We start from the raw sequence: 24195 nt of genomic DNA, 5'->3' as shown, positions 1-24195 counted from the left end.
AAAAGGAAAAAAAACAACGAATTACTATACTATCTGGTAATAACTCGGTTGTCAAATATATTGAAGAAAAAATACAACTTGGACTGATTGTCATTGGTTATAACTTTTAAACACAAAGTAGCAATTTTTAATTTTTAAGGTTTAAATTTTGATTTAGTAAACACTAATATTGATATACAACATTATTCTATAATTTTTAATGAAAACGAAAACATACCTATTATTTGAAACTTATTAAAATGTCTCTAGAAGTAACCGTTAGAGAGATTTCTGGAAATTTGACCACTAATAAAGCGTTGGAGAGGAAAAAAAACGCCGAATTATTAAAAGATTATCTGACGAGAAATGCTGTACCTGATTTGCTTTCTGATAATACTCGAAGAAAAGTTGGATTTTCTTGGAATGATTTGTTTCAAAATGTAACTGATTATTTGTTAAAGGTAAATTTTGTCTTAATTTTAATTTTATTTTTGCTTTCAGTACTCTATATTCAATAACAGCTCACTATTAGCTGTTATAGAAAGACTACATAAATTTTTTTGTTTTGCAACAATAAGGTTTCGGTTTTTGCACAAATTATATTTTTATGAAAACTGTCGAACATTATGGAACTTGAGCTTATTTTGAGTTATACATGTGCAGTATCTTATGTTCATCAAAAATAATTATAGTGCATAATAACTTTAGTTGATGTTTTTAGTAATTAATACCTAAATAATTGTTGGAAAATCTGTGCATTTTAAAGTTAGTAAGTCAGAAATTCTAAAGTTAAGATTCTTATGTTGCAATGATGATTGATTATTAAGATGGTACTATGAAAAATATCATTACATGATATTAAATATAAATTGGATATTATCACTTTTATTAAGTCCCTTATATTTTTGACTAATGTATAACCTTTGTAATAAAGTTTGACTTGTAGGAAGCAGAAAAATATGAAACATCCAAAACGTTTCATAGTGTGACATACCCACTTTGTTCAAGTGTCCTTCTTCTTTCGGTTGCTGGTTCTAATAAGGGTAAATTTTACTTTAATTTCAATATGTTTTATTACTTATGCAATCTAAGTTTAGTAAGATTTCACTGAAGCTTATAAATTCTATGTATTATTGATTGATTGATTAATACTTCTATCTTCTCTGTTATATATTTTTGTTTATTTTAGGTAGAGCCTACATAAAATGTGAGAAGATTATGGAAGCATGTTTATTTGTATTACAAAATAATAGACTTACTAAAGCATTTGGAGATGCTTATTTAACTTTGTTGTACAAACATGTACTGACTATTGAAAATTATTCTTGCCTTGTAACACCTAGTACATGGGAGGGTTAGTATTGACATATATTTTAATTGATTTAATTCATCAACTTCATCATGTCACCCAATAGACACCCACTGTATTGTATAGGTATCAATCAAAGATTGCCACAATGATTGGCCTTGCACTATCCATATTTACCAATTTTCTGCAACCTTGACTTTGTAGTATAATGATAAATACATATTTTTAAAAAAATATCTGTCCTGGTATGACAGAATTATGCCAATGTCATTTCAGATCTATTGGATGTAACTATCACTGCATGTAATTCAAATATATCTAAACTGGATGATTTTGTGAAGTTAAAGATTCTCTGGCTTATAATAAAAAATGCAGGGGCATATTGTCAGTTTGCACCTTTGCTTCAAAGTTCTCTGGCAAAAATCAGTGAATATTTCCAAAAAATTAATAGAACCAAAAAAATAATAGAAGTGGTCATTGACATTATGATGTTAATAATGGATATGGTGAGAACATGTTTTTGGTCTATTCTTTAGAGTAAGCTTTTATGAGTCATTGCTGTGTTGTTTTATAATATTATTATTAATGTGCCAGATATTTATGTTAGCTTAATTTATCTTTTTAGCTTTATTTAGAAACACGATTGCACATATGTGAATTTATTGAAAAGAATTTACCACTTATTTTTGAATTTTATGATCAAAATTTGGACCACAAAAAGAAGGTAATGCTAATGTGAATCTTATGTTACTAATGTGGACCTGTAGTGAAGTCTACAGTTACTGTATATCTTATTGTTTGATAATATTTTTTTTTTGTAGCTGCAACTGCATAAATTACTGCACATGTCAATAAAGATTCATCACCCATTAGGACAAATTCAAAATGAGAAATCTGCATTGGCATATGATTGGGATGCTTGGAATAGATGTATTCAAAGCATTATGGATCTTATATGTCTTGAAATAAGTTATATACAAAAATGTAATAAGAACAATAACATAGTGAATACTTGTATAAGTTTTGACCAGATTGCTGCCTTTATTTATTTCTTGGTAAGGTCCATTTAATAATATTAATTATTACAAGTGACATCTTTTGCTGTATTGACAGAAAATTTATTTCAGAGTTTTAAAAAATCTATACAAGAGGCTGAAAATAATTTTTATGATGGAAATTGTATCAAGAAACCCAGAACAACATTAAACGAGAGCAAAAAGTTTAGTGATTTATTACAAGAATTCCAGACAAATTTTATACCATGGTACATATTGTTATTGTAATATAAATATTATTTAAATTTTCATTTGTAGTGTGTCAATGTAGTAAAAAAACAAAACATTTTTCAGGATTAGCATTTTAAAAGAATATGTTGAGCATTTTGGATATTCCATTTCTGCAGCTGATTATAAACTTCTAGTTCAAATAATAGAAGAATTAGTGAACATCAATAAAAGTAATGAAATTTGGTGTCACTTTCAGAGTTTAGCATGTTTAGTTTTACAAAACTTAAAAACCAAAAATGAAGTAAGAACAATGGATTGCAAAAGATTAATAACTTCTTTGTGGAATTCTTGCTTAAGGTAAGTAATGCTGCAATTTCAACATATAGAATATATGTTTTCATAAAATAACAAATGTAACACTAAATTCTGTATTATGTGGTTTTTACATATGTGCATGTACAATTTTGTTAAATTTTTAAGTTCATACATCCATAACATTATCCAACTTACATATTTTAATAACATTATTCAATAAAATAAATAAACATTTCAAGTGTAATAAGTGCAGTGATATTCAATTAACTCTGTAAACAAATATATGATTGGTATAAATTTTTTTTTAGACATTCAACCAGTGGTGTATTGGCTGCTCAGGTGGCAATTCATAGTGTAATACAGACAATTTTGTCATTAAAAATATTGGATTACTACTGTGTTAAACCCTTGTTGGTTTTGTATTTTGAAAAAGGAATGCCAGTTAATAACAGTAGTCTCAAAACATTGAACATATTATTTGAACACTTTTATTCTAAATGTTGTTACAATTTTGGTAGAATAAAATGTTTAACCTGGTTTATTAATAGTGGCGTCACAAATGCCGATGTGGATAACGTTAATACATTATTTTTAAAGTTGTTAACTAATGAGAATATTAGTACATACAAATACTCTGAACATTTAGAAAACTTTGATTTATATACAATTATATACAAAAATATTGAGAAAAGCATCTTGTACAGCACCTTCGAACTTGAGATTGCAGAGCATAAAACTATTTACAATAAATGTACTTTACATGGTTTAGAAATCATTGATCAAGTGAACAACTCCTTGCTGCAGTTCTTGGAAGACCGGCTAGATGAATACTATGCAAATTTTCAGAAAGAAGAATTTGTGCTATTGGAATGTATAAAAATGTTAAGAATAGTTTTAGTTTATTTAAACATCATATTAAAGTATTACTCACAAAATAACAGTTCTATGCAGTTGTTGGTGAAATTTAAAAGAATTTTTAAAATAACATGCACAGCTGCAATTCATAGGTTGAAAAGTGATGCACAAGTTTATGAAAAGTTAAGAGTAATTGAAGTTTTTCAATTAATTTATCTTGAAGATTATGTTGCACAATTGAACAAGGAAGTTCGCTTGTGCATTGATGATAATTTTTTTCATTGCCTAAATAATATTTTATGCAGCAATGTTCCTATAGATGAAGAAGATTGTGACATCGAAATGAGTATGAATTCCTTGAAACATAATTGCATATTTTTATTAGCGGCGTACTGTAAAAAACACAGTAATTATAGGCAAGAACTTCTTGAATTAATATTAAATTCAGAACTGTACAATATGTCATCTCAACAGGATATAGAATCTGCTTTAAAATGTATACGATTACTAAATCAATCTGACATTGAAAATGCTCCTTTAGGTAAAAATAAAAAATGTAATTAACATTTATTCACTGCAAAGAAAAACAATTGCGTACTCTACTAACATTAATTATCACATTTCAGAATCAACCTTTGTACTTATGCAATCCATGTGCAAAGATGTATTTCGAAATCCCAAAGCGACTCTAGGGATCCTTGAAATATTGTTAAAAATAATTGATAAATTGTGGCAACACAGCGATAGCTTGCGTCGAAATTGTGTGATTATGGTAAAAAGCTACTTGCACAGATGTGAAAGCTTGTACTACCCTCCGGAAGTTGCTGCCTTAGTGTACAAATGTGTAGCAAAAATTATTGCCATAAGTTGTAATGAAAACTACCCCATTGACCCAATGTTCAGAGATATTTTATACGAAAAAGTCAAAGGAAATCTACAAAGTTTGCGTCTGTATTGTAGTGATCTGATTAAAGAAATTCCGGAGTTTTTCTCTCAAGAAAATTTTGATTCATACTTAAAAAAATTAAAAAATATATTTACTACAGTGGTACGTTATTCTTACTTTAGACTTTCGAACTGATCGTTATATTTAACAGATTATAATATAATTATAGAAAAATAGTTTTTTTCTGGTAACGACTGTATTGTATTCTATGATTCTGTTCTAATTCTCCTATTCTTATTCTCTGTTTGCGGTACTATACAAAACATTGCTTGCTTTTGCGCTTTTAGAAATAAAATACAACAAATGTAAAATATTATTATAGTGTTCCGTGTTCTTTGAACAGAGTCATTAAAAATTGCGCGTAATATTTATTTTTAGGTGTGTTGTCACTTTCTATTACACTATTAAAATAAAAACTTCACTTTTAGGTCTCTGATAATAACGAAGCATTTCTGAAGGACGAGTTAAGAAATCGAACTGCTGCGTTACTTCATACGTGTTTCATTATGGCGCTCAGTAAACCTTCAAAGATACACCAAATAGTATTAGAAATTTTACTTCTACAACAGGAAAGATCATTAGACGAGCATCTTGTGAAAAAAGTTTTAAATACAATTATATCTAAAACGACTTGTAAAGGAGTCGATAACTATCTAGAAAAAAATATTTTACTTTTATTACAATGTTGGTCCCAAAAGATAAACAAGTCTCTGAGAGATCTGCCTTTGAACTTATTCGAGTGCGAAAGCATTCATTTAATTTCCACAAAATACATGAGTTGGTTAGTTTCTGCGGACATTTTATGGCGTCAACAAGGTATAGTGCATGCAAGTGAAATGTTACAAAAATTTAAACAAGATATGCCCGAGGAATTAATTTTAGAGGTAATATAATAAAATACAAAATGTATATCCTCTTTGTAAAATTTTATGTCATAAAATCTTATTGTTTTCTCATTTCATTAGAAAAGCTTTAGTAATATTATCATTCTGAGCTTGCCGTACATCGTCAATGAAAAATATAACTTGGGTATTAAAAATGATCTCGGCTGCAAAGAAAATATTAGTGCGGCGACCAGAATGTTTCAACAAATGCGACAAATATTAAAAAATGAAAATTGGACCAAATTGTTCGTTGAAAACATGGATCAACTGGTGTTGTTCACTGCTCTTCATTTAAAGGATTACCTGGGTACTAAAGAAATGTTCGCAGTGGACGTTTCGCAAGCCATCGAAACATATAGTTATTCCGAGGAAGTTTTTTGTGCTATTCTGAAATATTTCGGAGTAAGTTGTTCGAAGTTAATGGTTTTCGTGTACTTTGTTTATTTTATTAATACGTATGATATATCTGTTTCAGGAGCTTATCGATGGAAATATTATGGAATATTTTTGTGAAAATCAACCTCTCGCTTTGTTTAAAGTTATATTCACACTGTGGGATAGCGTTCTGACAGAAAAACAGTTTGATTACCAAGTCATATCGTTGCATTCCTTTATAATTGTTATTAACAATATCCCTCTAGGATTTCCTTCGGATGCAGTAATATGTAATTTCGCGTGCCTCGGCATCGCCAATTTTATGAAAACTTCTGAAAGTCCAGAATTAATAGGCGTTTTGTGTAAAGCGCTCCTTTTAATTCTAAAACGTTTTTTTTTGTATAAAGTTTTACATAAGAACACGCTTTCGAATATTGTGTCTGTTTTGATGTTAAAAAAGAATACCTACGTCGAATGTAAAATAGTTCTTGAATTTGTAATGGAAAAGTTTATACAAGTCGATAAGGACTTGGAAGCTTTGTGTAATGTTGTCTCTGGAGTTAAAAAAGAAACGTGTTCAACAAAAGTTATATTTTTAGATAAATTACAGGCATTTCAAAGTAATTTATTAAACGCCAGGTAAATACACGTACGTTTGCGAATATGTTCGTAATGATTTCATACATATTTTAATTGCATTATAATCTTATTGGATTCTCCTTCTAGTGTTGCTACACTTAAAAATCTGAAAACTTTTTTGACTACTCATAAAATATTTTTAAAGTCAACTTTGGATGATTTGGACAGCAAAGGATTTTCTGAAGATTGTGATAACAGTGTAATACATAAAATAATTGTGGCTTTGTGTAATATTTCAAGGAATTCACTTGACGATACGGTAAAATTCTACAGAATTTAAAAATATTAAAATATTTTTAGACTTAGACCTTATACGATCACTTCAGTCGTACGACGTCCACTGCTAGACCTCACCCATAGGTTTCCAATATGGTCGGTCGTCTGTCCATCTGGTGGGTGGACTTTCCTGCGCTACACTTGCAGGGCTGTGATTACCACTCCAGGCCCGAGCCGTCGTCCACATTGCGCGCTAAATATCCAATTTTTAACACAGATTGCAAGAGGCCCTAGACGCGCATGTAACTTTGGTTTTGTTGGAAAATTGTGTTTTATTTAATTTTTAATTAACATATAACATTAACGTAATTACATTAATAATTTAAAGTAATTAAATTTGATTGAAATGCACTTTTAGATGCTTGTTGCTGCTAGCGATTGTTTGGCAGAAATCGGTACATACGATTTAAAAACATTAGTGACCGTGCCACCCAACGACACCACAAAACTAATTAATCTGAGGCCTCCAGAATATTTTACATTTGCTGTTGTTAAATCGCTTTTGGAAATGTTATTTGACGAAAATCCGGTTATAAGTCTTAAAATGACAAACGCATTATATCATGTTATGACATTTAAAGATGGAGTTTCAATCAATATAGGTAAGCTTTAAAATTAATAGGATTAGAAGATATTAAGATTGAGCCCGGTAACGTAAGTAAAAAATCCTTGAATATACTGTACACTGCCATTTCCAAATTTAAAATGATACTTTTACAATCTATGCCGGCTATACTTTCATCATCATCATTCCAGCCGCAGGACGACCACTAATGGAAATGAGTTTTCCCTATAGATTTCCATTAGGACCGGACGAAAGGCGACTTGCATCGAGCGACTTTAATTCGTCTTAAATTCTAGTTTAATAAATAGCCGAGTATTGGAAACGACATCTGAAAATTAGTCGTACGATAGCAATTTTTGAATAGAAGAAAAATATATCCGGACACTTTTGATTACAATATGTAGTTTATGCACTAATCGTCGCTAATTTATTTTAGTTTTCAATGAGACAATATAAAATGTTGCAGTTCGCGGCTCGTCTAAAATCCAGCTATTATTAATAAATTTTCACAAACTGTATACTGTACATCATTTTTAGATGCAGACGCTGTTGATAATCAAATATTAAAATCTCTAACGTCGCCGGCGTGTGAATCTTTTGCTAAATACTCGATTCAAAGAGCATCAAATCGGTGGGTACCAGCAAGCAACGAAGATCACTTCCAATGGGTCACTAGAATAACTGTAGACCTTTTGGAAACGTTAGATTCGCAATCAAATTACCTGTCTTCCCTGCGTGAGATAAGTAATTATAAGGTATTTATTTGTAGGTACACTTATAGGTAACCATGTAACGAAGTATTACCTAATTAACATTATTATTAATATTTCAGCCCAATTTGTGTCATAAAATTTTACCTTCGTTAGTGGGATTATTACTTGAGCATTCAGCAGAAGACCAAGTTCATATCATAGGTCAAAGATTAAATGAGGTGCTTAGTTATTTTTGGAATAAAACTTACAAAGACTACGCTGTGGACGGAATCGATGGCACTGTTTCGAAGATATCAAATATTTTAGATGATAATCAAAAGATGATTGTACATTGGTTACTTGAGGTGGTCGATGTAATACGTTTACAGAGAATAAATTTTAAAACGCGGTAAGTGTCCATACTTTCACAATTCACGATCATTGTCGCATAAAAAATTGTCCTTCATTAACCTTTCCATAGAATAGAGCTCCACATTTGTTAAAATTTGTATATAATTATTAGTATTATAGTTAATGATACCCATCTTAAAATATAAAATCAAGTTGTTTTTTCTACACATTAGAAAATTTCGCGAAGCGGATACGTTAAAGTTCTTGAAGTTGGAATACGAAAAATTGGCATGGGCGGCTACCCTTGCCGATAAAAACATAGTTGCTATTTATTACGGGGAGCTGTGGGCGATGGCGGAAAATGGCGGCGTGCCCCCGTCGACTCCCGAAGCTACCGCTAATCTACACGGTGGTGAAAACGTTCAAAGGATTCTTCGAAACGTATGACTTATTTTTTGTCTTTGTTATTTAAACCTTACTTACTATAATTATCGAGCGGCGTCTGTATGTAGAGCAATAACGATATTTATCGTTTATGTTCTGTTGCAGTGTTACATTTCGATAGGTGAACTGGATGCCATAGACGGTTGCGGAACCGCGCATTTGACCAGCGAAGACGAGAAACGGAACTATTTGTTAAACATGAGCCAATATACGGATGCACTCTTGCTCCATGATATTGCTCTTTCTAATGGCAGTAAAATGTATAATCGTCTTCAGCACGGCGTAGTGATGTCTTTGCACAAATCTGGAATGCACCATCTAGCTTTGCAGTACATTAACTCATACCCTGAAAATGAACAGCTGAACGATGTTAAATATGACTGCCTGTCGTTCCTGGGTGCGTATTTTTTTTAATTATTTCTATTAAATTATTAGTAAAAATATGTAATTTAAATATGTAATGATATTTATGTATAATAAAACTAAAGTAAACTAACCAATCTAACGAATTGGTAAATAGTAAGTTGCATAGGGCAGGTTACATCGCTCGCTGCTGGAGCTTTAATATCCTGGAGTAAGGACCGCAGACCGCAGGCTGGCAAGCGTAGTGTATGTTAGGATGTACACCCACAAGGTGGACAGGGTAGACGACCTTTTTAAATTCGTAGGAAAACCCTGGATGCAATCCACTTCCAACTGTTCCTGTTGGACATTTATGAGGAAGACCTATGTCCAGCAGGAGACGTCTCACAGATAAAATTGACGATAATAATGATGACGCATTTTTGTAGGTGATTGGAGCGAAATAGTGGACACTAAAGAATTAGAAGAAAAAACAAAGAAATCACAGTGGAATCTCGATGTTGTTATAAAATCGTACAGATACGCTTGTTTGAAAGAATGCTTGAACGCGGATCCAAAACAGGGCCTAGAAGAAAGACTTACGCGTATACTGACTGGAGCGAAACTGGCTATCACAAAGCTCTGCGTTTTTCTCAATATGGAAAACTGCCAAAACGTTTACAAAGTGATTGGAAATTTGCATCTGCTGCGCGATATACAAGACTACTGTTCCGTTAGGTGTGGAAAAGTTTGTTTTTCGGAACTGCTTGCTCGGTGGGAGATAGAGAAACAACTACCATTCAAGGAGTTTCGCCACTTGGAGACACTATTTTCACAGCGTAGTTTAATACTAGAACACGCAGCTAAGCAATATGAAAATTTGTCCTCAAACATAATCGATTTGCAGTTGCACTTCGTCGGTAAGCGTAAATTAATACAGATTTTTCTTTTCTTTTGTATTGAACAATATTAAAAATATTTTTTTTCTTTACAGATCTCGCGATTAATAACGATAGGGTACAAACGGCCCAACGTCTTTTAGAATCTACAAAAAAGCTAAAAATGAATGATAAGGTTGCATTAGTAGAGAGCCAAATCACATGGGCCAAAGGGCACAGGGACATTGCACTGGCGTTGTTGCATGGTGTCATCTGCGATGACTTGCCCGACACGCAGCTGGGGGCGATTGCCTTGAGGTATAACTTAAACGTGTTATTTGTGATAAAGAGTTGCCAATATAGGAGTAGAGATGTTCTCTATCTTAAATGAAATGAAACACTATTATGTATAGTAGACTGTATGGCTATTCCGTACAGAATGTTTCTGCGGATCGCTCATATTGGTAAAATTACATGGCTATTCGTACAGTGGTGGTAGCCCAGCGGTATAGGATTAACTTCGTAGGTCGGGTGTTCAATTTCGGTGATACAATCATATATAAATTCCACTTTGTACATTATTTATGTAAGATTGCTACTGCTGACAAGCAAGTTTCCACAAGATGTGCAGCAGCGTCCTTTTCTGCGCACCTTAATACTACATTGAGAACGCCAATGTGTTTGACAACGTTACAATTACGATATATCGTCCTAATCTTTGGGAGTCTACGTCTGGTGAAACGACGACGACCATGTAGTATAAGAGATTTCGGCAGCTGCCTGGCGAGGGCCGACGCCCCTGCAACACTTAACAAAGGGTTAACACTTGCGTTTCTAGTGCGGTAGCTACAATATATATATATCAATATTAATTAAATGTTATTTTAGCAGAATGCAGGCAAATCACGATTTATAGGAAATTAAGGTGCCTTCAGTTGTGAGAAAATAACGCGGATATGTTACCGTAAATCAAAAATTTCTCTTTGTATCAGCGGTTGTGCAGAATGTCGTACACATATGTATATTTACGTACATGTTATGTAGGTGTACGTTATATAAAGTCCGTCAATTCAATATCAATTCTGATATTTTTAGACAATACGGCTTATGGATGGCCGAATGTAAGCGCGAAAACGCCAGAGATATCATAAACAAATATTTAGAGAAGAGTCTTGATATGCTAAAGGAAACAGATCACGCAGAGACCAGATTTAAAGTATATCATGATATTGCAAAATTTGCCGACTCTGAATATAAACAGGTTATTTTTCTTCTAATTCATTAATTACTAATTTGATAAATCACATAAATATTATTACTCTTTTTTTTTCAGATTGTGTCTTATATGAATTCTTCTGTTTTTGAAAATAAGGTGAAATGCATAGAGAACATGAAGGATACAGCGGCATCGCTTAAAGTGTCCCAACAATCTCTAACAAAGTATGTTTTTGGAAACATTCCTAAAATTTGTGTTAGATCGAAAAAAAATCTAGCTATCGTTTTAAAATTTTCAGGGATGAAAGAAAAGCTTTACTGACCAACAATCGATTTATGCAACTAGATGAAGCAGAGGTTATCAACACTCGAGTAGAAAAACAGAGTTTCCTAAATTTAGCGATGAGGTACTTATGAAGATATATTTTCATAGTTAGCATTAACAACTTTAGAATTTTGTTATTTTTATATTGCGTGAAAGTTGCACTGTGATTGCGTACTAGCCTGCCAACAGTGGCGTGCATCTTTTGGGGAGATTGTGCCATGCAGTGGGCGCCTAAGGGCTGAATCGACCAGAAAACACGAATTATTCGTAGGGATGTGTCTAAGGGAGACTTAAATATTATTGCATATGAAAAAGGTGTTATACAAATTAAACTAAAACATAAAGAGCAAATATTAAGTCATGTATATATTCATTTATATATAGTTAAGATTAAAATTTAAAATATTTCAATGTTGCCAATATTACGAATCGACTGTTTCAACATTATTAACCTAATATAATTATTACTTATAAACATTTGTTTTAGATATTATTTGTTGTCTTTAAAATATTGTGAAGACAACAATCTGTCCATATTTAGAGTGATATCTCTTTGGTTTGATAATCCCGACTTTGAGTTTGAAGATACGAAAACAAACCTTCGGGAACTCTTACGGGCCATACCTTCTTGGAAGTACATTATGGTGCTACCCCAACTAGCGCCGCGGCTTACAACTGTAAACAGTGGTTTTTCGAATTATCTCATGGAAATTCTAGGTGAGGTTATGTAAATTGAACTTATTATATACTTAATATTTCTCCATATTTTTTTGCTTTTAATGCAATCGTAACAGCTGCACCGAGCCTAAGGTATGCTCGCGGCGAGGCGGGGATTACCGTTTTATTTAATGTTTATGTGTTATTTTATGTTTAGTTTTATTTTATGTTTTTGTGTATCATTTTATTTTATATTTTTATATCATTTATATTTAATGTTTAGTTTTTTTTTTTGTTATTTGTATCATTTTATTTAATGTTTACAGATTTTAGTAAATTTTATGTGTATACCTTCATAAAAACACGTAGATATGTTTCTGATCAATGTAAGATTCCTTGGTTATAGAAATCGTATCAATGTTGTCATACTACTGACTAAGGTTCATTTGTGACATACAGAATGCTTTTCAAAGTTGCATGGCTATCTATTTATATACGCCTGCGGAAATAATATGAAGAGTTCTCACAGTCGCGCGCCGCATGAGTCAAACTTCTGTTGAATTTTAGCCGTTACTCAAAGTCCGTCGTCTGTCAACAAAGCGATTATTCTTTCTTTGCTTTAAGTGTGACATGAAGCTAGCAATTAGACAAACAAAACGTAGGTTCAAGTATGGTTGCTACATAAATATTTAGTGTTTGCTTCAGGCTTTGAAAATGTTCTTCGTGTACTTTAAGTTTACTAAGAGTTCGTTTTATTATTTCAGAAATATGCGCTACAGAACATCCACTCCACACGTTGCCTATACTGTTTAATCTGAAGAACTCCGACAAAGACAATTGTATACTCAACGCCAGCAAGGGAAAGAGTTCTAGCTCTGGTCGGGTACCGAGTCAGCCGGAGCCGCGCGTCGCCGCCGCGGACGCGCTGGTGCGACAGTTGTCGCAGCGGCGGACCTTGACTCGGATTATTAGTCAAATGGAATTAATGTGTGACGGTGAAGTAGAAATTGATTTTTGTCTATTATATTAAATCAAAATTAAGGCAGAGTTTCATATGTTACATAAACTGCAACAGTGAAGCTACAACTCTTTAGATTAAAATGAAAACGTATGCAGTTAAAAGATTTCGACACTGTCTGGGCTCACTAAAATTTATTTGCTTTCAATAATGAAGTACTAAAATATTAGCTCGACCTGGCCTATTAAAGCAGGCAGATATTATTTAAAAAAAAACTCAGCGGGCGTTACTTGTTAAAATTTGCGTACATATTGATTACAACGTAGTTTGTTCAGAAGTGCAAAGGGACGAAATAAAACTTTAAAACGATAAAGTTGAAACTCAGTAATTTCCACAGTTAAATCAAATGTTCACATTTTTTGTCTAGTTTTAAAAATGTATTAGAAATGTAGCCGCGGGGATTGTCTCTGTATGATATCGCTCTGATTATAATTTTTAATACAATTTGTCGACAGCTTTTATCAGCTTCGCTTATTTTACGCCGAAAGTAAACATTATGAAGCCACAGCCGGTACCGTCGGCCGAACCACTATCGAAACTTCGTGATTTAGATGCTCTACCTATTCCCACTGTGGACTTTCCGATTGCTAAAAATGGGGACTACTCGACTTTGGCGCGTGAGTTTTTTAATATAAAATTATTACGCCTTTTGTATGGTTATCATTATTATACGCAAACAACGAATAACGAATACTTTCACATGAAAAAAAATGTTGGATGATTTTATTTCCGAACAATTGCTGTTAAGTTTCCTCACGCTTAATCAAATCTACATGAAAGTTTCGACATCGTTTTATAGGTTCAGCCTATTAAAATAAGAGGCTTTTTTTGTTCTACCTTTATTTCAAATCGATTAATGTGATTAGTGTTAAAATGTATTGTATATTTACAGATATAACTGCTTTCGAAAAAAGTTTCGAACTGGTAGGTGGAATAAATTATCCAAAGAAGATAACTTGTCGTAATTCAAAAGGACAAAAGAAAATTTTGTTGATTAAGGTACAACACATAGATATACGTTTATTTATGACATGATGCCTGGTTGCGGTTATCATTATTAAAATAACGATTTTTTCTCATTTTAAGGGCGAAGATGATCTTAGACAAGACGCAGTGATGCAACAAGTTTTCAATATCGTCAACACGTTATTAGAAAATAATCCTATTACGAATAAAAATAAACTTATTATTCGCACGTACAAGGTAAAGCGCATAAAATTTATATTATCTTATATTATCTTATACTTATGTCTGGGGAAACGATTATTTGTTAATGTTAAAGCATGGCGACGGTGTTATGAACCTGTAAGCTCCAAACTATACATTTTTAATTTCCATATTATACAGGGTGTCTCGTGGAAGATATATGTTTTCAAACTTAAATAAAAAATATTATTTATGAAGTATAGTTTTCATAAAATCAATGAACGTTAGAATAAGAAAGCGGATTTGATTTTTTAAAGAGTATGTCTTCCAAATGTTCTTTTGTCGAGCACACACTGTTCAAAACGTAGCCTTCTGTGACGTACGTTACAGTAAACATTGTTTGATTTCTCGAACAATGTTTTCTTTTTAAATTCAGTAGAGTTCGAGAATTGTTATTTTTAACTCTAATCATGTCACTTATCTAGTCTTTTACTTAGTTAAATTGCAAGTAGAATAATTAATAACAAAAACTTTAAGGTGGTCCCTATGTCACGGCGTTCTGGTGTTTTGGGATGGTGCGAAGGTACGATGCCGCTAGGCGTCTACTTGCTGGAAGCGCATACAAGCTACCGACCTCAGGTAGGTAGTAACGTGGTTATAGATTATGTATAATAGACTAAAAAAATTAATTTATTATAATTTATAAACAATATTGCTTAAATGATTGATAACATTGTTATTAACTTAATTTAATGTGCCGCTTTTACCAAGGTTTAACTTGGCGTAATATTGAAAAAAAAACTAAGTAATAAGGTAAAGTATAATGTATAGGTCATGAATGATAACTTCAATTATTTTTAGATAGTAATCAAAAAATGGTTACAGTACATTTGTACGTTTTTATCCTAGCGTGGTCAAGTTTACGATAATAAATTGTGCGCTAGCAGTAGCAGTAATTGTTATAACCGACCCTATTTTGTCTGGTGATATTTTACATATGATACCTTTTTTATTATGGGGGCAAATAAAAGTGTTACGCCGGAGTCCTGCCGACTAAAACCTCGGTTCTTCATAAAGAACTATCGAAACTACGTGCACACTTTCGCATACTACCTTAAGTTCACCGACTTTAGCCTCCAACGTCTTAGAGTAGAGCTAGAGCTCTCCGCTCGTTATTATAAAGTTGCGAGCAGAATTGGCTGGATCATTCCGATACCGCCGCCAAGGCTTGGTTAAGGGAGAAAAGGTTAGCAGAAACTCCTCTGTCATCCAAGTTTGGGAGGAGTTTAATTAGCTCTGATATTCTCTCTTTTTGACTCTTGACACTTGTTTCTGCAGCCTTCAATATTCATTATAACCGACTTGTGTCAAGTAATATACACATACATTTTTAATTAACGTTCCTTCCTTCCTTGTTTTTTTGTTCCTGTTTATGTCTTGATAATAATTATTTTATTTAGTAAATAATCTCTATCTAAAATTATTGATTTAATGAGATTTTTTTTGATCTTGTAAATAAGTATTTTTAATACCATTAAATTAAGTATAATATCGTGCCTACCACATTCACGACCGTGGTTAGTAGGGCGCCTTGGTGGATGACATATATATCTTGATGTTTGATCCAAGGACATGCTGGTTACGCGAATCTAACTTTATCTTAACTACAGTAATAATGTTAATCAATAATATCTGGTTAATTTTAATATTTCTGGCATTTATTATTAGAATTGTTAGGGTAAAACGACAATTCGTCACCTTCAGCCAATAGACGCCCACCGCAAAGCATAGGCCTTGCTTAAAGATCGCCTCGAATACCGCAAGTTTAAATTTTTTTATTAATAATGTTTTTTCAGGACATAACACCTTCTGCTGCACGAACGAAGCTCAAAGCATGCCATGACAATAGAAAGACCAATCAAGAAAAGCAAAGAGTTTTTATGGAAATTCTCGCGAACTTCAAACCGGTTTTTCATAATTTCTTTACCGAACATTATCACGATCCTATCACCTGGTACGAAAGGAGGCTGGCGTACACGAGGAGGTTAATTTCTTTAATTCTTACAAGAATATTAACGTTTAAAATTCGTGTCGTGTGCGGAGTATTAATTTTTGAAACTGTTTTTTCATTACAAATTAAATTCTTAACAGAAATTCCACTATATATCTAAGAAGACGAGAGCTTCTTCTTTAAGTTCTTTGCTCGTTGGCAATAACAGTTTCACAAGACATGAAGTAAGAAACATTTACCGCAAATAACATTAATACGGAATTAAATGATAAAACAATTTTAATTGTTACAATTTAAGGAATACATTTTTTTTTTGTTTTAACGTCTTATTTGTAAAAATATTCTCTTAAATTTCAGTGTTGCTACATCGTCTATGGTTGGATATATTTTGGGCTTAGGCGACCGGCATGTTCAGAATATTTTGATTGATAAAAGAACTGCAGAAGTTGTCCACATTGATTTTGGTAATTCTTTCAATTTATAAGTCGTTTATTTTCATTGAACATATTTTGGCATGTATCAAGATCTGTTAATTTATTAATGTGCTTAAATTTCAGGGATCGCGTTTGATCAAGGAAAAGCTTTGCCGACACCCGAAACTGTCCCCTTCCGATTAACTCAGGACATTATCGCAGGGTTTGGTTGTTGCGGCATTGAAGGAATTTTTAGAAGGTATTTTATTTTTATAAATACAGTTACTGTTAATAAAATTATTGATGAGCTTAAAAAAATTACTGTCGCTATAGAGATTTCACTATTAATACCTTTATTCGATCCCGAATATTATATTGCAGATGCTGTGAAAAGACGTTGCAATTATTGCGGGACAACCAAGAGACGTTACTGACCATTTTAGAAGTGCTGCTGTGTGATCCTTTGTACTCGTGGACAGTGAAGGGAACGTTTAAGGAAAGAAACTCTCATCAGAATTGTGAGTTTGTTTTTAATTTGTGCATTAAATTGTGTCTTGCACAAAATAAAATAATGATAAATCCAACGGATCTTAATGTTTTAAAATTTTTAAACACTGGGATGTAAAATTACCAGGAGGCATTTTAAAAGCAAAAATTTAATTTTTTTCAAGCAGATTTAACCGCCTCCTCTGTTTTATCAACAATTTACATTTAAAAAAAAATGAAAATAAATAATATTGACAACGACGCATTGAACAAATTACTTAATAGTGATTAGCCTTCTTACTAATTAATGGTGTTAAAGAAAACTTGTATCTTGATATTTGCTACGTAAAATAACCTTTTACTGATAAGGATTGAATGTCTAGTAATCAGTTCGGTCAAGCTGATCTAAGTTGGCTGCCGGGGAGAACAACGCGAGAAATTAATCATTAGCCACATCTTCATTACTTAAGTTGATTGTTAAATAAGTTAGCTTAAGTGAGTCAATCGCCTTAACCACAAGCAATATCGGAAGCCTGCGCAAAGTCTGATTGTGTAAATTGAGTTTAATTCAATGGAATTAAACTCAATTTATACAATATATCGCTCAAAAATAATTAAAGAACATAATGATGTAGTTTAATTATTTTTGAGCGATATGTTGACAGCGTGGATAAGGCTCCCACCGGGTGGACCTTGAGATGTGGGCAGAGCAATTCTGGCCATCATGTCGATCTTTTGGGGAGGTCTATCCCATGCACAGGTAACGTGATATTTGGTATTCCAGCTGTACAAGAAGGCTCCTCTGCGAGGTCGGGGCTCGCAGAGCGCGCGCTGTTAGCGGTAGGAAGCAAGCTGAGCGGCGCGGAAGGCAGCGCGCCCGGAGCCGTGGCCGTGCCCGGACACGTGGCGCGTCTGTTACAAACCGCCACCGATCCAGCCAACCTCTCTAGACTATTTCCTGGCTGGCAGCCCTATTTGTAACTAATATATAGTATAACCACGTGGTAAAAAATGTGTTAATTATACTTTTTATGATTAATTGAAATGTGTATAATTGATATAAATAATTTAAGATTTTAATTAAAATAGTTTGATGTTGTTTTATTTTGAAAATACTGAATTCGCTGAACAGAGTTATAACAGATAGTGCATACTAATCTTCTTAGTTATAAGTAGCTAATTAGCATATACACGGAGGCAAAATGTTTTACTTATTCTCTGTAGATGTAGTTGCTGCTAACCTGCGGGCTTTTATTCCTTTATCGGAGATGAGTTCACGGAGCGGAAAGGTCCGTAAACTTAAAAATGTTTTAATATCTGCTTATTACGTGCTGGAAAGAGTCTTTAAGGTTGTATTCGCTAAGAGACGAAATAGAATCCGACAATTCTACTCTTGTACTTTGATGAAAATTAACTAAAAAAGAAGGTATAAATAAAAATAGAGATAATTTTTCTCAAAATTTCTCACTGTAAGGGTTTTTAATTAAATCGAATCGTAATTTCATGTTTGACGAATAATCGAAGTTTCATTGTGAACAAAAGAATGACTTTTTATAACTTTGTAGTAACAGAATATAAAACATTTAAATTGAACGCTTAATTTGTACCTATTACTAAAATATGATCTCACGTCTGCCGTCTAGACATTCGCGACCGGTATAACAGTACTTGCTCACGACGTTAACACTTGCTGATGAAATGTAAACATAAACGCTAACGTTCGGAAAACTCCAGTAGGATACCGGCATTATACTGGTTGTTTCTCTACGAGTTGGTGTTTTTGGATTGAATTACATTTAACTGTTTATCGAAATATGGATGTCATTGGCCTCAAATGAGTGTAAGGAAATAAAAACTAATTTTTGACAAACCGAATTTTTGATCTTTGTCAAAAAAGTACAACCATGTGTAAACGCATCTTTAGTGTTTTGACATTCTTACTCCTTTACATTATTTTTTTCCATTTCCTTTTACAAAAGAGCTCTGCCCAGATAATATAGTCTATGATATTAAATAATTGTAGATTAATATTCAAAAATATAATTACGAATTAATTTTGATTTCGATTTACGTTATAATTTTTTGTGGCAATTGTCAAATCACCGCGATAGAGAAATCTTACGTTTGTATTACTTGGCCCTTTCATAGTAAAAAGTGTTATTGGTTGCCATGGAAACTTAACTTTAAACAAACGTTTCGATTAAATAACATGTTAGTACAAACATAACATATGGCAGAATTTCATATACTTGGAGAAATACGTGGCGTTACGAATTCTGAATATTCAACTTCATTATTTTGTAGATATTCATTTCAATCTGGTACGTATTGCAATAACATTAAAACGAATAAAAATATGATGTACTATGTAACTAATTATTATATTTACAACATGTAAAAGGCCCGAATTGGAATCTAGTTTCTGGATGTTCAGAAGGACAAACCATATCGGGGAAGCCGAATTACAATAATTATATATTTTGGTCACATCCCTTGGACGTTCACTACGTAACCAAAGGAATTTCAGGTAACAACATATTTGTTACCAATTTTATATTATCAAATCTTAACAATGACATAAAATTATTTTGAAATAAATACACGGCACACTAAAAGAAACTGAACAGAATTATAACTGTAACTTTAAAGACACCTAAGGACATTAACTTTTGCAGTATATCTAATAATTTATTGATTTCTTAGCCCTGTGCGCACAATTTAACTTAATTAATATATGTATCATTTACCTTTACCCTTTTTTTAACTTTTACATTATTGATGAATCAAAAAAGTTGTATAAAATTTTAACGTCTTAAAAATATGAGAGAAAGGTTTTGATTTTACCCATCTAATTCGAATTCTAATTTACTGTAAAACCCAAAAACTTACCATAAAAAATTTATTATTTTCTTTGTGTAAATGTAGAAAATTTGATATTTAAGGTTTTATTACTACGTAACATGCATTTACTTTTAAGGGTGGCCAAAAATAAATTTTCAAGTAAGCTGTCTCGATTCAATTGGGCGTTCGTGGGTCGTTGGATATGGATCTTTTGGTTTACCGACGTCTCCAGGAAATCATGTTATAAAAGTGCCGTCCTGGGTGCCTGCTGCTTCAACTGTTACGGACAGAATTCGCCAATACTTTCTAGGGGGTTCACATCAAATCATACATAACGATGTCGTTGGTTTCGGTGTAGATAGGTATGTTTTTAATCAGTTGTTTAACGTAAATTGCTTTTCAGTTTTAGGTACTCAGAGATGGCTTATTTCCCATTTTTATAACCATGAACATAGTTGTAGCTATTAAAAAAAAATGCAATGCAGTTTTAATTAAGTAGATGCAACTCTAACTGGTTTTACATTATTAAAATTTATGTTTTCTTTCCAGATATAAGTTAAATACTCAATCAAAAGAAAACGTAGATTTAAATATAAACGTTATATTAAGAAATTTTCACCAATTTGGAGTAGAATATAATTAAAAATATGAAGCTGCTTACATATTTCGTATTTACCCTGCTGTCAATAGTAATTCAATTCTGTCTAATGGATTTTATACAGGAGAAATTAGATGTTGACGAGAAACTAAAATTACTCAATCGAACAATTAGAAGTCAAAAAACTCCTTTGCAAAATTTAAAAGATAACACGGACAATGCTTATGCTTTATATTATCGATTGAACAAGGACCAGGTTTTCGAAGAAGCGAAAGATTTATCAGAAACAAAATATATAAATACTTCTCTGCAAAATATGTTAATTGCTCCAACAACAGACATGCCATTTTCAGTGTTTGACGTACTATATGATGATAACATTTCCATAGCCGATGGTGAAACGACAACTGAAACTTTTACAACCGAACCTGAACTAGACAATGTTACTGAGATAAGTTGGTTTGAAAGAAAAAGTTCCACAACCGTCAGACCCACCGCCATTCCAAAGAAAGGAAGAAATAATGATTTGTGTTACTGTAATTTATTGGTAAAATTGTCTCTTTAATATCAAGTAACTCCATATAATAAATAAAGAATAAAAATGTTGTTTTTAAGGACTTGCAAAAAAGTTACAATTTCATATCTTTTTTTCTAGTATAACCAATGCGATATAAACTGCTGTTGTGATGACGAATGTTCGCCGGTAGATAAAGATTTATTTGGTGAAAAATGCATGAACTTTGTGCAACATCAGTACAACAATCATTGGGTTCAACCATTAAAATGTGATCAAAGGGAAGTGACTGAAATCAATGGTGGCTTTACAAATCTCTTTTGTATTGCCAAAACTAACTTACCTGATCAAAACCAAGTATTAAAGCAGAAGGTTTGTTTTAATTAATCTGCTCTTAAATAACTTACAAGAAATTTGATTCTTTACTAAAGCTATTGAAGAAGGTTTACTAGAGGGACGTAATTTCTTTTGTAATCAAGTAAAAATAAAATACAATGTATCATTGTCCCCCGGCATAGCTTTTAGTTCCTTATTCGCTGTTGCGATTGAAAATATGACTTCTACTAATCACTTTTTAATTGAGTTTTAAATTGGGAAGGGATCTCCTCTTGTTTAGGGTAATAGAGGTGGGTAAAAGTTTGTTTGTAGAAGTGTATTTAGAAGGCGAATATCAATACAAAACAAACATACATATGTATATAGTATATATATTTATAATAAAGAAGGTGTAATACATATTACGGTATAATACGAGTACATATTATAAATATAATATAATAACAATTTTTACAAGATCGAATTAATAATATTTTTTTTGTTTTCAGAATTTTGATGGACTAATAAAAAACGCTTACTTATGGCATGATAATTATAAATCAGTAAATTTAGTAACTTATAAAGGTGAAACGGAAAGAGTTTTGTTACTTAAAAATCAATCTATTTATTACATAGGTATGTGCAATTTTACTAACAAAATATTATTGGCTAAGTGTGTAGGCTGTTAATCAATCGCGTCGCGTTCGTATAGCATGTTCGAACAAGTGGCCTGCGTGTAACTCGTCACAAATAGATAGTTTTGGTTCAGTATATTCTACTACTTTGTTATAACAAGAGGGAGTCGATAAAATAAATTCAATATTTTGAAATGCTAGGCGGCCCGCAAAAACACGTTTAAAGGGTCGCGAGCGGCCCACAGGCCACGCGTTGCTCATTCTTGTTGTGAGTATATTATATCGATTCACTCAAAATGCTAATACATTATAAAACTTCGTGCATATTCATTAGTTTTATATATCCTCGTTCTACCAGACATAACTCTATTATTCTCTTTAATTGGAAGTTATAAAGTACGTAAAAGTGAACGGTACTAAATGATTATCATATCGTACAATATTCATAAGTACATACAAAATAAGCGACGAGAATGTTATTGAGAAAATACTGATTCGACCGCGGAAATTGCACTTCATTGTCTTTATTTTCAGTTGCGTCATTAATTTTAGTGTTAATGACATTTTTTTAACGTTTCTCTGTCACTACTGAAAGTTATACCGAATAGTTTTCTGTAACAAAGTTTTTTTCAATATCGTATAAATGTTGGCAAACGCTTGCAGATTTACCCGTCTCCGTAGCAAATGGTTATTGTAGTACCAGACGTCCAATGATTTTCTTAAGGAACGAAAAGCTTCGTTGTCATGTGAGGATGAAGGACTTGGAAATGTTTCATATTCTTAAAACTATTAACGAATCTACAGTCATTAGCGTTGGTAAAAACATGAACAACGCTGTTGTGGTACGGTCTTTTTTAATATTTTTTCTCATAATACATTAAGAAATGTAATAAAGTTTTTGTTTGCAGAATTGTTCATCATTCCATTGCACCAATTGGACAATTGATTATTGTTATCGACACAGTTGTTTTACTTACAATGAGAGCAGCTTACACCAGCCAACCTGCACAGGCGCTTGGTGTAATGTTGCCAGGAAACTAGTATACATCTTTCATGTTCATAATGCTACGATCATTAAGGCTACTGTTAAATTCTATATTCAAAACATATCAATAATACCCAACCTGTATGCAACACAAGAAATTGATGTAAAATTCTATATAAGTAATACTCCTTCAGAGAGAATTATAAAACTAAGTGGTAACCCGGGCTATATAACGGGCTTGCCGGTTATCGTGTCATTTTTAAAGTCCAATCATTCGGATCAGTTTTACAATAGCACTAACGATAACGGCTATTTATCTTATGCGGAAAACCAAGCGGGGTTTTGTGTATTGTCTACATTCACAAAAAAAGATATACAATTTGGTATTAACAAAAGAACTAAATGCAAAATTATTTTGGCTATTACTTCAACATCAAATGCCACAGACGCCTGCTTTGGAATACAGAGACAAATTAAAGAGAAGTTATGTGTTGATAGAAAAGCATATGTTTCTCCTTACGGCAATCCTATTAATCTAAACGATGCCGACTGGTTGCCCATAGAATTGCAGAACAAGTTTGTGTATGGCGAATTTAAAAGTTCCAAGTTACTTTGCCATAACTTAGAAACTCGAGTGGCTTTCATTTTTACATATGCAGACCTAAGCAATAACATAAACGTAAAAGAAAATAAGTTACTAAGTGCCAAAGTGGAAGGATTTCAAAGTAACGTGACCTTGGAAACAGAAAAACCCACGGCTGTGATCACAATCGACATTAACTTCATCAACCTTAATAAGTTAAAGCAACAAGAGGTCGCCAGGCCTCCGTATCTACACCTCAGTTTACCCAAAAACTTCTTTTTCCCGTTTCCATCAAACGAATGTCGTACCCAGAAACAAAATGTCGTTTTAATTAGTCACTTGTGCATTATAGCATTGTTTATTAAATAAAAGAACTA

The 24195-nt window shown here is 32.5% G+C and overlaps 3 protein-coding genes across 3 annotated transcripts; all 3 read left to right on the top strand.

Annotated features, from left to right (window-relative positions):
• The first annotated feature begins 154 nt into the window (after positions 1-154).
• On the top strand, positions 155-18413 carry tefu (Serine/threonine-protein kinase tefu). The gene is made up of 35 exons (XM_068765024.1): positions 155-440; positions 926-1022; positions 1169-1333; positions 1565-1794; positions 1914-2012; positions 2110-2343; positions 2416-2552; positions 2638-2871; positions 3138-4225; positions 4311-4732; positions 5059-5514; positions 5596-5916; positions 5990-6528; positions 6616-6787; positions 7163-7406; positions 7907-8124; positions 8202-8470; positions 8646-8853; positions 8962-9253; positions 9648-10118; positions 10193-10394; positions 11172-11337; positions 11410-11516; positions 11591-11698; positions 12104-12333; positions 13038-13268; positions 13747-13908; positions 14184-14290; positions 14378-14494; positions 14975-15076; positions 16294-16481; positions 16806-16912; positions 17006-17120; positions 17243-17379; positions 18132-18413. The coding sequence occupies exons 1-35, from the start codon at positions 240-242 to the stop codon at positions 18326-18328; spliced, it is 8373 nt and encodes a 2790-aa protein (XP_068621125.1). The 5' UTR covers positions 155-239; the 3' UTR covers positions 18329-18413.
• Positions 18414-19577: 1164 nt separating this feature from the next.
• Positions 19578-20831, top strand: B9d2 (B9 domain-containing protein 2). The gene is made up of 4 exons (XM_068764668.1): positions 19578-19668; positions 19749-19874; positions 20325-20550; positions 20738-20831. Exons 1-4 carry the CDS (start codon positions 19578-19580, stop codon positions 20829-20831), a joined length of 537 nt encoding a protein of 178 aa, XP_068620769.1.
• A 4-nt stretch (positions 20832-20835) lies between these two features.
• tctn (tectonic) lies at positions 20836-24195 on the top strand. The gene is made up of 5 exons (XM_068764720.1): positions 20836-21333; positions 21442-21672; positions 22125-22251; positions 22914-23092; positions 23159-24195. The coding sequence occupies exons 1-5, from the start codon at positions 20836-20838 to the stop codon at positions 24185-24187; spliced, it is 2064 nt and encodes a 687-aa protein (XP_068620821.1). The 3' UTR covers positions 24188-24195.

The sequence above is a fragment of the Battus philenor genome, unplaced genomic scaffold, assembly GCF_028537555.1.
Source record: "Battus philenor isolate CCGP_79_NKW_IND1 unplaced genomic scaffold, ilBatPhil1.0.hap1 SCAF_2, whole genome shotgun sequence".
Taxonomy (NCBI): Eukaryota; Metazoa; Arthropoda; class Insecta; order Lepidoptera; family Papilionidae; genus Battus; species Battus philenor.
The sequence above is the reverse complement of the archived record's forward strand: the minus strand, read 5'-3'. Positions and strand labels throughout refer to the sequence as shown.

What these genes read in the sequence shown, in the direction of transcription:
- tctn (XM_068764720.1), top strand. Translation starts at nt 20,836, where the DNA reads ATGAAGCTGCTTACATATTTCGTATTTACCCTGCTGTCAATAGTAATT. An exon ending in TGTGTTACTGTAATTTATTG is followed by an intron (nt 21,334 to 21,441) that starts GTAAAATTGTCT and finishes CTTTTTTTCTAG; the next exon opens with TATAACCAATGCGATATAAA. An exon ending in TCAATCTATTTATTACATAG is followed by an intron (nt 22,252 to 22,913) that starts GTATGTGCAATT and finishes AAACGCTTGCAG; the next exon opens with ATTTACCCGTCTCCGTAGCA.
- tefu (XM_068765024.1), top strand. Translation starts at nt 240, where the DNA reads ATGTCTCTAGAAGTAACCGTTAGAGAGATTTCTGGAAATTTGACCACT. An exon ending in GGTTGCTGGTTCTAATAAGG is followed by an intron (nt 1,023 to 1,168) that starts GTAAATTTTACT and finishes TGTTTATTTTAG; the next exon opens with GTAGAGCCTACATAAAATGT. An exon ending in CAGACAAATTTTATACCATG is followed by an intron (nt 2,553 to 2,637) that starts GTACATATTGTT and finishes AACATTTTTCAG; the next exon opens with GATTAGCATTTTAAAAGAAT.
- B9d2 (XM_068764668.1), top strand. Translation starts at nt 19,578, where the DNA reads ATGGCAGAATTTCATATACTTGGAGAAATACGTGGCGTTACGAATTCT. An exon ending in TAGATATTCATTTCAATCTG is followed by an intron (nt 19,669 to 19,748) that starts GTACGTATTGCA and finishes AACATGTAAAAG; the next exon opens with GCCCGAATTGGAATCTAGTT. An exon ending in GTTGGTTTCGGTGTAGATAG is followed by an intron (nt 20,551 to 20,737) that starts GTATGTTTTTAA and finishes TTTTCTTTCCAG; the next exon opens with ATATAAGTTAAATACTCAAT.